Source organism: Manihot esculenta, chromosome 2, assembly GCF_001659605.2.
Source record: "Manihot esculenta cultivar AM560-2 chromosome 2, M.esculenta_v8, whole genome shotgun sequence".
Classification (NCBI taxonomy): domain Eukaryota; kingdom Viridiplantae; phylum Streptophyta; class Magnoliopsida; order Malpighiales; family Euphorbiaceae; genus Manihot; species Manihot esculenta.
This window is the reverse complement of record NC_035162.2, coordinates 15,092,090-15,105,299: the sequence shown is the minus strand read 5'-3', so window position 1 is coordinate 15,105,299 and position 13,210 is coordinate 15,092,090. Positions and strand designations below refer to the sequence as shown.

Genomic DNA, 13,210 nt, shown 5'->3' with positions numbered 1-13,210 from the left:
GAAAAATTTTGCACATTCTTCATCTCCCTCACTCTTCCTCAAAATTTTCAGAATGAAATTGCATGTCGATGGCATGCAATGATATGTATTCATTTTCTATCATATAAAATATGCGTGATTAGTTTCATCTTACGTTCTATAGGAAATATTTGAAAAAAAAAATTGTATATGCATTGTCTTCTTGGATTTGTGGCAGGAAAAACATAACTTATCTAGAGTAGAAAGCATTCCTCTGCAGCAAGAAAGGGTATCCGATCCCTCTTCTCTTGGAGGGAAACAAAACAAACAGACCACTAATCACAAACCCAGTAATTAAAGGAACAATGTTGATCACCTTCCTGGGCATTGCTGGATAGTAGCATCTCACAACATCAGTATGTAAACCAGCAAAAGCCAGAAATGCAATCAAGGAAAGTGATGCATGAAAGAGATCAGCCCATCTCAACCTATAATCTGAAGGTACGTTTGGTTTCTTCCTTCCTCCATTGAAAGTCCATATCCCTCTGAATGTTGCCACCCCATAGAACAACCTACTGCTTGATGTTCGGAAGCTATCCGTGAATGTAAAAAAGACACAGGAGGCTGCCAGAAGAGCCCAGAACATGCCCATCAGCCAGCGGTTCAAACGAGTGCATTGGCCGTCATTGGTTAGAAGAGGAGCAAAAATGGTGAAAGCAAGGATTGTAGCAGTTGGCAAGAGAACATTAAGCCTAGCAGTGCCACTGAGGATTGCATTGACTAAATATAGGTAATAGGATTCATCAGGATCATCATCTTTGAGATAGTAATAATCATCACTATCCTCGGACCTTTCAATGAGGTCTTGCCTGTTAGTATTGTCCATCTCCGATTAGTAGCTTGTGTGCAGAAGAAATTTGCTGTGGAAGAGGAAGTTATAAAGGGCGTGTAAGGAGAGATTCCTTGTTGAAGTGGGGAGAGGCAAGCAATTCTTACCTTTTGCCCAAGGAAGTTGGTGAATATTTGCATTTGCTTTGTATCGGAGAAATGAGTATGCTTTTCCCACTTTTGTTATTATTATTTATTAATTTCAACATGTTTTTTCCACTTAAAAGTTACATACGACAATGGGGGATTTGAGGACTCGTAACTGACTCAGCCAGATTGAGTTTTTGATGCTTCACCACTGGATTATACTAAACTTAGTAGGAAAGTTTCTTTATAAGCTATGTATTTGTGAGAAAAGTTCTTATAGCCGTAAAATTTTTATTTGATGTTTGTACGATACTCCAGTCATCAAGGGTTTGGGAAATATAATTCTTTGTTTCTTTTTTTTTTTAATTAAAAATAAGGAAAAAACATGAAAATGAGTTTTTTATACAAAGAAAAACTTGAGGAAATTATTATCCAAGTCTTAATTAAATTTAAGAAAAAAATCCCATGAAGAAAATCAACACATGCACACAATTTTTTCTTTTACTTTTCAGAAAATTACCCTAATTGACAGGAGTGAACAGGCAGTAAGGATCAGAAGAAACCAAGTCCAATATTATAAAGTAGCTGCATATTTTGGTCGATATAAATAGCCAGTTGGCGGCTCTCTACACTTTCTCAATGTGATTTACAAAATTCACAAGCATTTCAGGCTGATCAAACACAGGCCTAAACGTGCAAAACTATCCCCATAAATCTGCTAAAAATCGCTAAATAATGGGGCCTAACTATATAATTAGAACTATAACGCAGTTCTATTTACAGTAAAAATCATGCACCATGCAAACATCAACTACTGAAGAAAAAGAAAAACCCATTTAATCATCCTTGCTTTGAGGCTTTGTTTGAGAAGAACCAGTTTCACTGACGCCGCAAAGTTGACAAGCGTCGCAGGATCTCTGCAAGCACCAGTCGTCTGGAACACACATGAAATGTTTAGACATAAACTTTCTGAACCTCTTCTTGTACTCTTTTGGAGAGATGACCGTCGGCAACACATTCTTCGGAACAACAAGGGAAGATTTCACCCACGTTTCCAGTTGCTTGTCCCAGGTATACTGCCTAAGATAATCAATTATCCCACATACAAGTTCTCGTCGCTCGGTGTCTACCCCAACAAGTAAAGAATAATCCATTACATTGATCGACTGCAAGGATAAACGAGAAATCTATCAGCCAAAACACAGCAGCAGCAACATAATTTAATTATCAGCTCAAGAAAGAAAGACAGGAATCAAATGCATTCTTGAGAGAAAGCTTTTCCTTTCCTGTGATGCAATGAATAATAGAGTAACATCAACTTTTTCTTTACTTCATTATTAATATTCAATATATACAATGAAAAGGGAAAGAAGCAATGTTGATTAAAAAATGTTCAATATATAATCTGCTATTTAATGATTTTTAAATAACATGCTTCGAACTTGAAGATGGATTTTATAGACAAATTCGTAGAAAGAAGCAAGGAGACACTCACATTAAGGAAAGTCGTGTCATTCCAAACTGCGCGTTGCAGAAGGCGCTTTGCTTTATTACTAACATATAGTGGAGAGGAATTCATATCGTTGACGAAGTTTTGATCTAATAGAACATCTCCCAAACCATCACCAGCTGAATTGTATCTAGCATACAGAGCACCTTTAAGATCATATTGACGAGTAATATTTCGACCGAAGGAAAGATTCTCCATGACCATCAGATCATGCCTCATCTCTTTCCCATTTTTTGTCTGTCTAATGATCACCTACAAAATTATATTGAAACATTAGGCTTTAAGGAAAACGAAATAACAAGGCTATGAATTATCAAAATGACAAACCTGATAGATCCCAAGCACTTTAGCTAGACAAGTTTGGTTCCCCAACTCAAATGACTCCTTCATGTACTTGAAGTAATCAGGAGCAAACTTAACAAATGACTCGAATTCTGTCTTCTTGATTTCCTTAATAATGAACCTCTCATCAAGTGTTTTAGCGAAAAAGGATTTGCTCTTTCCACCTTTAGCATCCCAGTTTCTACAGCGGCTAAGAGAAGCAATATAATCTACCTCAGATCGGCAGCAACAACTCCGAAGATCACGGAACTGTTTTGCATATAAACATATTACTGAATATTTACCCTTTCCAAGTGACTTCGTAATCCCAAGTGAGACTTCGGGGCTAACATTCTCAGGAGGAATCAGAGACTCCAACAAATTGAACCCATCAAAGCTGGACAAGCGTGACTCTTCTGGAGAAACACTTAATGTAGGCTGGAAAGAATCTGAATCAGAAGAACTATTTGAAGACCAATGTGAGGAAACTTTGTTGGGAAATACAGATGAGATATATAAGCTATCAGTTGATTTAGCAGAGATCCCACCCTCTTTCTGACCATCGTCACTAAAGAACTCCAATGAAAGAGGTGCGTCTTTCAGAACTGCCAGAGCACAAGCAATTATGCTAGATAGTTCACCATCATAGTCTCTCACAATATAATTATCAGGTCCAAGAGGGATGTGCAGCCGTGGTCCTTCCTCACTGATTAGTTTGTAGGCTACAGATATGTGTTCCTGTACATAGCTACTAACTGACTGAAATTTAGGCATGAAACCTCTCTCAAGATCCTCCATGTAAATCTGTCGGATTTCTGAAAATGGCATCCAGAACCATCCGTTAGAGTTTTCTAAACTGGATACTACTGAGTGCAGAGATGTACCCTTTCTAGATTCATCTGAATCAATTACAGAGTTACTGTTTCCAACATCCGAGGCAATTGGAATGGTCCTTTCCACTTCTAAGTCCCTGGACAAAGCTATATTTTCCGCCTGGTGTAAATCATCCATGTTTGACCTCTCAACATCTTCAGTAGGAGGAGATGAGCTAGGTAGATGATCTTCAGCACGAGCACCATCAAGTGAATTTTCTTTTATTATAAATCCATTTGCTTCAACAGAATTACCCAACATATCTTTCGACTCATGACTACTGTTTTCCAGAACAGTTTCATCCCCTTCATTTCTTTCATGAGTGGCGCCACCCATATTTGACTTCACTTGGTTGTCCACTGTTTTCTCAATAGCACCAGCACGAACCAAAGAATGATCAGGTGAGAGTAGTGAGTGCAGCCGCTGTTCCCAAACCCATGATTCCAGAAGAAGTTCCCATAACAATCGGTTTATGCTAAGGAACTGGTAATTATCCTTATTTGTATTCCCATTCTTATCAAAAGCGTTGTTAACGGTAGCCTGGTTTTTTCCCCATGTTATGCAGACAAACAAACAGATTGTAGTAGTGAGCATAAAATGAAAAGTAGTTCTGATTGCATTTGATCTTTGAAAGAAATATGCAAGTCAAATCTGTGACCAAGCAATTCTAAGAAAAAAATCACTTAAATTTAGGAGAAAATAAAAAGAGTTCCTCAATCACAAACAAAATATTAGAGCATCAGAGTGTGGCAAATTCAGGTATACTCAAGTGGAAACCTACCTACCCTAGTGAGAGTTTTTGGTGCTGTATTTATTTATAAGGCACTAGACAAATTTTGATCAACAATAATCACCAACTACAAAATCCACACATAGAAAAGGCAACTTGGATATTTCTCTCAAGGTAAATGAAACGTTTATTGAAAAAGAACAAACCTCGAACTCATAAATTTCCTGCTTTAGCATGTCTTCAATATCAGAGAATTCTTTTGATGGCCCTCGAAGGTTAAGATTAGAGCCTTCAAATTGAGATCTTAACTTGTTCAAAGTGTCTGTAATACCACTAAAAAGTAATCTCCCCTTCGTATACACCTTCAGAAAACGGAAGAACTTATATAAATTTCATTTCAATATAATTTCAAATTCGCCATAAAAGGAAGATCATTCTTAACAGGAGGGAATTGAGCACAATAACAAATTAAGGAAGCATGTATAACCAGAGAAGCCAAGTACATTTTCAAATTCTCTCATGAGCCCTTCATATCTAATTGAATGGCTGAACTCCAGCTTCTGAGGTGGAAGAGACACAGTGTAAGTTGTAACTGGAGAGTATTTGAACATTGCTGCCAGTTGGCCCAATCTGCAAAATGTGAAAGTGCCATGAATAAAGAGACAAAAACTAGAACACAACATTTCTGGATTAAAAAGAATGTGCCCAAATTTCTCTCAAAAGAACTAATTATACATGCATCCAAGTATCATGCATGCACAATGTTCCTTGCTAATCTGTGTTACTGCGTACCAGGAACAGTGGCAAAAACCACCTTATGATTTTTGGACCAATTGACCCCCCTTAATTATATTTTCTAGTTAGAAAACTGTAAATACTCAAAACCTAATATTATCCTCAAATTAAAAGTAAATCCCTTAGTCCTTTTTTTGGCCCTGATTTTACATCAGAACATGGAAGAAAGCCAGAATATATGGGAGAATAATTGAAATAACAAAACAAATGAAAATTATAATAGTATATTGTAATAATAATTTAAACTACAGTAGAGATCAGGATAGTAATTCATCAACATCCTTTCCACCTTCTATATATTATATTGCCAAACATGTTTTTTTAACTGTAAAGAAAAATTCAGACTCGTTAATTCTAATTCTTAGTATTTTTCTATTGAAAATATTCCTCAAAATTCTTTTAAGCTAAACTACCACATGACTTTTTTAGCTAAACTACCACATGACTTTCTTTTTGAATTTGTAGAACTACATATATTTGGTCCCTGATGCTAGTTTTGGATAATTTTAGTTCCTAAAATTATTTTTTTAAGCAAAATTTTTTGTGCATGCACTCTATGTAAGTTTGTAAGTACAACATTGGCACAATGAAAGGAAGCTCAAAAAGGGAGGAGATGATCTTATAATCAATACCCAAAGAAGTATAGGAAGTCTCTCTCCAGAGAATGGCCACAGGCAGATCTACCAAATGAAGTGTGCTGAGAAAAGCTGAGCTCCAAGAATTTTCCAAAAGACAGACAACGTGCAGCAGTGGAAATCAAGACTCTTTTTGTACATTTGCTTACTCCATTCTGATGTTTACATTTACCACAGCGGCTCCACATCCAAAGTTTTCCTTCTGCTTCTCCAGGCAAAGGCTTCAAAAGCCGTTTAACTCGTATTGTAAGCTGCTTATTGTGGTGTGCATAATAGTAGAAGTGAGCTTCTGGCAATTCACCACAAGTGGTGCACTGGCATCTCTGCAGGAAGCAGCAGATTTTGATGAAAGGAAACTTCAAATAGTGCAATCAAAATCTATTAAACAAAAAGCATAGATCATGTCTCTAAAAGATCACAAGATTAATCTTCAACAATTAAAAGATAGTAAGAACTGTTTGTTCCCAAATGCGTATATGTAGTAAGACCCCAAAATATTTTGAGCACTCTAAAACCACATGTAAAGTAATAATCAGATAAAATATACTATGCCCTAATAAATTGAGATGTTGAAAACCTGAATTGAGTAAATTATCCCAAAGAAATAACTACATAAATATACTACTACCTAATGAATGCAGAAATGAGAAACCTGATTGATCAAATTATCCTGAAGAAAGAACTAAATAAATTATAAATATAATATTGCCTAATAAATGAAGATGTGAATAACCTGATTGAGTAAATTATCCCAAAGAAACTTGCCAAGAGGAAAGTCAAAATGCCTGTAGAACATGATATGAGAAAAATGGCTTTGCTCACATATAGTCCCTCTTAAAGCATTCCGGCTTGATATCAAAACCAAAATACTTTGAGAATCAGACACAACATTGACATCATCCTTATTCTGACCTCGGTATTTATTGTCAACATCAACATCATTTCCTCCGTCAACAGGTTTAGAACAACTCAATGACTGACGTTCTCCATCATCAAGTGGTTTCACTTCATCCAAACCATCCTTAGATTCCATATCACAATGGTTGGAAGCTTCCAAAGTTTCAATAACCGGAACCTCTTCTATACTTTGATCATTAGCTTCTTTTCCATTCAAACCAAAGTAACTAGCGAGGGACTGATATGGCGTAGAGGAGGCAAGAGGGAAACTGTCCCCTATAACTTTCTTAAGAGAGGCTGAAAGAGATGAGAACCCAGAAAAAATTACAGGATTGTATGGTACATAAGACATGGAATTTCCTACTAATCCCATGTCTAAATTGTGGGAATCTTCCACGTGGTATCCATTAGAAATGGGAATATCAACAGTAACGGGCCCAGTTTCAGCAACAGACTCCTTTGGAGAAGAAATTCTTGAATCTGCATTTTCTAAAACAGATGAGTAGTGATCCCTTGCCCCAGGTAACATAACAGCTGACAACATTTTTTTCCAGTCAAAAAGAAATGAAGTCTCGAGAATTAAATGATATGCCATGATGACTGCAATCTGCACCACATATTTGATCCCCTTCAATTCGTCACTATTACTTCCTTTCAACAAAATCTGCAAGATCAGATTACATTTTACAGCCAGTTAGAGATGAAGTGATGCACATCCCTTTTCCAAAAATAAAATCTTGAAAAACAGAACAGTTATACACATTTTTTTTTCCTTCATCCTATTCTGTTTCAGGCCAAACTTTCCATTTTCTTGTGAGCTGTTATTTTGGAAAGCATGAGGTAATAACAGCTTAATATTTAATTATTTTAGAAAAAAAAAAAAAGAGAGAGTCCTCTTTCTGGGGCCAAGAAAGCAATAATACTTCAGATGCAACCGAAAACCAAAATGTATACAGACCAGAGCAACAGAATGCAGCATAATCCTTTTTTACTCAACTACGGATGAAGTATCTCTAAAAATTAAGCAAATATATACATATTCAACTACCCATGCCAGAATGAAAGTTTACAAAAAGGGCAAGCACGTCGAACATGCATTTTCATCTCCATATACAGGCATGAGCATTTATGTGACGATGCGGATGATGCCCATGTGTGCACGTGCAATTGAGAACACTCTGCTACCTAGAATTACATAAAGAAAATGAAGATACAAAGTTCTCCCATACTCACTGTGCAACCCAGACGTGTAGGACAACCCTCAATGAACATCAATGTCTTACTTGGTTTCTTTCCCCCTTCACCTAACCCAGCATGTTCCTCCACAAACTTTTCAATATGAAAGGAATCACATTGCTTTAACTTTTGACCCGCCAAAGTCTCAGATGATAAAATTGGTGAACCAGTACAACGAGCAACTCTTTCTAGGCGATGGAGCTTCATATCATAAACTAATGTGATTCCCTTTGCAAGTATCGACTCTTGGAGATCACGAGAGACAGACTTTTCTACTAAAACCACATTTGGATGGCACATTTCTATCATGTCCATAAGTGATTTCAGATTGTCCTTTTCCTGTTTTCAAAAGCAAATGATCAGAAGTAGCAGTTCAATTCCATGATGAAGACTACAGGATTCTGATCAACATACCAGATCCATTGATTTAAATGATGATAACCCACTTGAAGACTGACCAAGCACTCCCCGGATTAGCAACAACCTTGGATTCTTGTAATTAGTTGGCATGTGCTTGTGAGCAGCGCGCTTTTTGAAGACTAAGCCCTTGACTAGTTGACTACAAAAAGTGAAGAACCCAAATATAAGAAATAATTTCCAGGTTTAAAAACTGTATAAAATAAAGCATCAATTTCTACTAATATAGAAATGTATACCTTTCTTTGATAATTGTGTTATGATTTTATCATTTTTTCCGATTTATATACAGTATAATGCAACTATCAACGCCAAATGACATAGATTCTTATATCCACCTTTCAGTAAAGGTGTAGATTGCAAATAATAGGAAAAAGAATATTACTGAAAAGTGAAACAGATTTCAAAAACTAAAAGCTGCATTAGAGTTTTTACTTTGAAAAGAAAAAGACAAGTTCATCTTCCTCAAGCAACAGAATTTGTGCCAAAAGGGTGAAGGCACGTGTGTTTCATTAACAAGAACAAAACTAATCTTGGGAAGATAATGTAACAAAGGGATCACCTTTCATTACGAGAGCCTGTTGCAATGCATTTCACTTTCACATAGCCATCTGGATCCATTCTTTTTCCATCAATTGCATCAGGCTTCAAAAATGAAGCAGCTTCCCATGATAAAACGCTAACTATATCCACCCAACTTTCAAAATCTTTCACCATAGTGGCAACATTTGCATTCTTAAGAAGTTGTCTGACAATGGCCTTAAACTTCCCATTTGCAACCTCCTCCATTGTTTTTTGTTTGTCTTCTTTGAACCTGAAGCTCCCACTCTCTTCATCCCTGCAGCAACTCAAAGAACTTGGCTTGCCCCATTTTGTGCCATCACCACATTCATCATCATCATCATCATTACGAGCCACACTATCCTCCAGGTCATCTTCTGGGTCCTCTGCTTCTGGAGGGTCCCAAACCTGGGCATTGATTTCATCACCACCAGAACAGGAAGCCCCACTTCCTTCATCAAAGGATTCAACAGGATTCTGCAAGGAATTATCTTTTGGTTCTTGTGTTTCTTGTCCGTTAGCAGTTTGCATTATATCAATGTCTCTCACAATCTCCCTGTCTCTACCATTATGGCTTTCCACCAAATTGTTTTCTGTCATTTCATATGATCTGTGTAATCCATTTACTGGAGCTTCCAATCTTGGTTTATGCAGTTGGCCACTGAGCCCAAAACTTACATCCTCCTGAACTCTGTGTAGTCCACCTTCCTCATGACTCCCCCTAACAACATGAATGGAAGAAATTTTAGTTACTACATAAAAGAACCCAACAGAAATCTATTCAGACCCACAATTCAATGGTCTGATGCATACCGGTCATATGAGTTTATATCAACTGACAAATCACCTGAACAAGGAGAAAAACAAAGCATAAGAACATAACTACACATTACAAAGCCATTAATCTAATATTATATATATATATATATAATTGATGAATTACAAGAGGCAGAAATTTACTGCAGCTTGAGACAGATCTGTCAGTACTAGACAATGAAGTTGTTGGACTGATCATTGGTGATGCAAGACTCCAACCATCCCCCTTTAGATATCCTTGTTCTTGCTTCTCCCGACAAAATCTACAAGACCAATTGTGCCCATCACCATTTAATTTTAAAGAATTTGCATTAACTGGTTTTCTCTTTTCATCCTCTGATTTTGGTAGTTGCGCACCACAATAGTGACACATGCTATACATCCAAAGCAGAAAACTGTAAAGCAACTTGCTCTAGATCACCTGTTTGGTTCAAGCACGGAGATCAATTCATTAATGAACATGCCAATTAATGTTACTCTGCCATAAGATACTTCCAGGGTGCAAATAATACCAAAATTTAGAAACGAAAAAATGAATAATGTTTCCTCATCCACATTTCTATCCACTTCGGAATTCAAAAGTTCAACATGTTAGATATTATTAAGCCTCAGAATTTTAAGAAAATTAAGACGAAAAAAAAAAAAGAAATTCACAAGTTAAAATAACATAATTTCGTTTTTCTACCCATTTGATATGTAAAAACAGATCCCAAAATAAAGACAGCAACTATCAATTACTTCACTGAAAACAAACAGCAACCGAACAACGATCACTTCATCCAAATTTCAGTTTTATATGAGAAAAACTTCTCAAATATAACACACTGGAAAGGGAAATGAAGAGAAGGAAAGATAATAATCACATGGTAAACCCAGATTTAACGTTAAACAAACAGCATTACCCTTGAATTCATTATTGATCACTTATGGTTAATTTGTTTATCAAACAGTTGGAAAGTTCCAGCATAAGGTGTTTATTTCGTTAGATTCTCCAACCCCAGCGATTAAAAAAGAAAAAATCATTGTCGACCATGATCAATTGAACAGAAAGTACAGGAAGAAAGTTCCCCGAAATAATAATAACAACAACAATAATTTAAAAAGTGAGTTTTATAGAAACAGTGGAATTAGCCCAGAATCTTCAATACCAATTGAGTTTGAATACCCATCTTGCAAATATCAAGATCAATAAAAAAAACAACAACAAATTAAACACAGAAGAAACAATACCCAAATCTCGAATCAATCAACAAGTCAAGAAAAACTCAAGAAAAAGTCCAAAGAAAATCCAATTAATTTCAAACCCAAAGCAACAGACAAGAAAACAAATCTAAAATATTTAAATAGCCAACACTGATCCACAACTTGGGTAAACCTCAGCAAATCAATCTTGTAAACTCCAAAATGGCCAATAGATAAATATTCCTGATAAGTATAATGATCATCCATCAGAAAGCCGAGATTTCAAACACAAGTTACCAATTTTTTAAGCTTAAAAAGTCAAAATAAAAAGAATAGCCCCAATAACAAAATCAAGAACTAATTAAGTAAAGAAAAGAATATGACTTACTGTAAAAGCAATCCAAAGCAACAAAGATTTGATATTTTTGATTGGGCTAAGCAAATTGCTACCTACCCATCAAATCTCAATCTTTCATTAACAAAAGTAACATTGCAGAACTAAGAAATCTCTGCTTTTTTTCAAATTTTTTTGATCCGTATAAGCAAAAAAATCATTTTTTTGAAGTCTTAATGACAGTAAGTAGAGGGAAGAATGGAGAAGGAGAGAGAAGCCTCAAGCCAAGAAATGGGATGAAAGGTTATAAAGTAGGCTCCACTAACACCTAGTTCCACACTGTAAAATAATCTTTTTTTAAAAAAATAATTATTATTTATTTTTAAATTTGGAATTTTTATTTTTTAAACATGTGAAAGGGATATTTATACAGTATAACTACGGCCCGAGCTGGATTTATGGATTTTTTAAAGATTTTGCTATTATGCCCTTATGCATATTTATATTTATGAATCTTATCTGTTTTGTCTTCATTGAATTAATTAATTATTTATTTTTTTAACCATAATTAATTAATTAATTAATTAAAAATAGGTGATTTGCATCTTGGCTGATAATATATGCATCCATGCACCAATGACAGCTTTCATTTCAAAATTTTAGGATTAATTAAAGGCATTAATTTAGGAAGCACAAATATCTAAGGAGTATTTAATACTTAATTAAATACTCTTATCTTTTTTCTAATCATCAGTGGTTTAAGATTTTATATACAAATAAAAAAATAAAAAATAAATTAAATTTTTAATAAAAATAAATATAAAAAAATTATCTTACCATATGAATAATATGAATCTAATTAATACTTTGAATGATAAATTTAGAAGGAAAATATTTAATAAAGTATTAAAATCATAAAGCAAACTTATTGTAAAAAAACTTCCAAATTAATAAAAAAAATTTGAGGGAGTGACTAGCAAATATTACAAAATGTAATTTTATTCAAATTAATTCTTAAAATAAAAAATATTTTTAGATCAAATTAGTAATTTTATTCAAATTAATGTGAGTGTTGTTAGAAATTTGTAATTGTTTTTGAAATCGATTTATTAGTTTCATATAAAAAGAATTAAAATGTTATCGTTTTGAAATTTATAAAGAATTAAATATTTAATTATTATATTTATCAAGGACTAAAGTAAAATTTATTATTATAACTATATTAACTACTATATTTGTCCATTTTATAGGATATTTAAGGTTTTTATACTATTTTTAGTAAAGGAATTAAATCATATAAATTGAAACAAATTTTTTCGTAATTTAGTGAATTGTAGAAATAATTATTGCGTTTAATAAAAATAAAATAAAATTATAAAAAACTAAGACTCATTAATATTCATAAAATGGAAGAGTTATTAAATATTGACTGATATTTTAAGAGATTATTAAAAAACAAAATAAAATTATAATAATTTATTTATATATTATTATAATTAAAAAAATAAATAATAATTTTAAAATAATTAAAAATATATAAATAAAAATGATAAAATGGAGTGAATATTAAATATATAAATTTATATTGGAAAAATTACTTTGTAATCCCTGAGGTTTAACGTAATTAATACTTCTGTCATTCTATTTTGGCGACCCAACACTTAAGTCTCTCACTTTCTCTTCCGTCCAAATTCGTAGTCCTTCCGTCCATTTAAACCGTTTGGTCAAAGAGTCAAATGTGAGATGTGATAATTTTTTTCCAAAAATACCCTTCTTTCAATGTGAAATTCCAGAAGAAAAAGAAGAAAAAGAAGAAGAAGAAAAAGAAGAAGAAGTTAAAGAAAGGGGAGGAAGAAGAAGAAGAAGAAGCTGCTACAGAAAGAGTAGGAAGAAGAAGAAGAAGAAGATGGTTAATTTTGTCAATTCACGTGTCCCAAACGGCTATTTTGGACGGGAGGACTACGAATTTG

The 13,210-nt window shown here is 34.2% G+C and overlaps 2 protein-coding genes across 4 annotated transcripts; both read right to left on the bottom strand.

Annotated features, from left to right (window-relative positions):
- Positions 1-47: 47 nt before the first annotated feature.
- LOC110608849 (protein DMP2) lies at positions 48-1,354 on the bottom strand. Its single transcript, XM_021748136.2, has one exon. The coding sequence runs from the start codon at positions 842-844 to the stop codon at positions 209-211; it is 636 nt and encodes a 211-aa protein (XP_021603828.1). The 5' UTR covers positions 845-1,354; the 3' UTR covers positions 48-208.
- Positions 1,355-1,505: 151 nt separating this feature from the next.
- On the bottom strand, positions 1,506-11,520 carry LOC110608535 (putative 1-phosphatidylinositol-3-phosphate 5-kinase FAB1D). Of its 3 annotated transcripts, none has more exons than XM_021747782.2 (13): positions 11,295-11,520; positions 9,869-10,145; positions 9,722-9,755; positions 8,910-9,629; positions 8,345-8,489; positions 7,928-8,269; positions 6,531-7,358; positions 5,795-6,120; positions 4,871-4,997; positions 4,574-4,729; positions 2,771-4,177; positions 2,429-2,695; positions 1,506-2,099 (listed from the first exon to the last, which is right to left on the bottom strand). In XM_021747782.2, the coding sequence occupies exons 2-13, from the start codon at positions 10,104-10,106 to the stop codon at positions 1,770-1,772; spliced, it is 4,920 nt and encodes a 1,639-aa protein (XP_021603474.1). In that variant the 5' UTR covers positions 10,107-10,145; positions 11,295-11,520; the 3' UTR covers positions 1,506-1,769. The 3 variants fall into 3 exon arrangements, with proteins under 3 accessions (XP_021603474.1, XP_021603476.1, XP_043810268.1); XM_021747784.2 differs by having other exon boundaries at positions 9,869-9,987; positions 11,295-11,519; XM_043954333.1 differs by having other exon boundaries at positions 11,361-11,516.
- Positions 11,521-13,210: the final 1,690 nt, after the last annotated feature.

Excerpts from the sequence above, each read along its gene's own strand:
- LOC110608849 (XM_021748136.2), bottom strand. The coding sequence starts at position 844 with ATGGACAATACTAACAGGCAAGACCTCATTGAAAGGTCCGAGGATAGT.
- LOC110608535 (XM_021747782.2), bottom strand. The coding sequence starts at position 10,106 with ATGTATAGCATGTGTCACTATTGTGGTGCGCAACTACCAAAATCAGAG. Across the intron at positions 8,490-8,909 it reads ACAGGCTCTCGTAATGAAAG|TCAACTAGTCAAGGGCTTAG; the intron begins GTGATCCCTTTG and ends CACTTTTTGTAG. Across the intron at positions 2,100-2,428 it reads ATGACACGACTTTCCTTAAT|TCGATCAATGTAATGGATTA; the intron begins GTGAGTGTCTCC and ends TTATCCTTGCAG.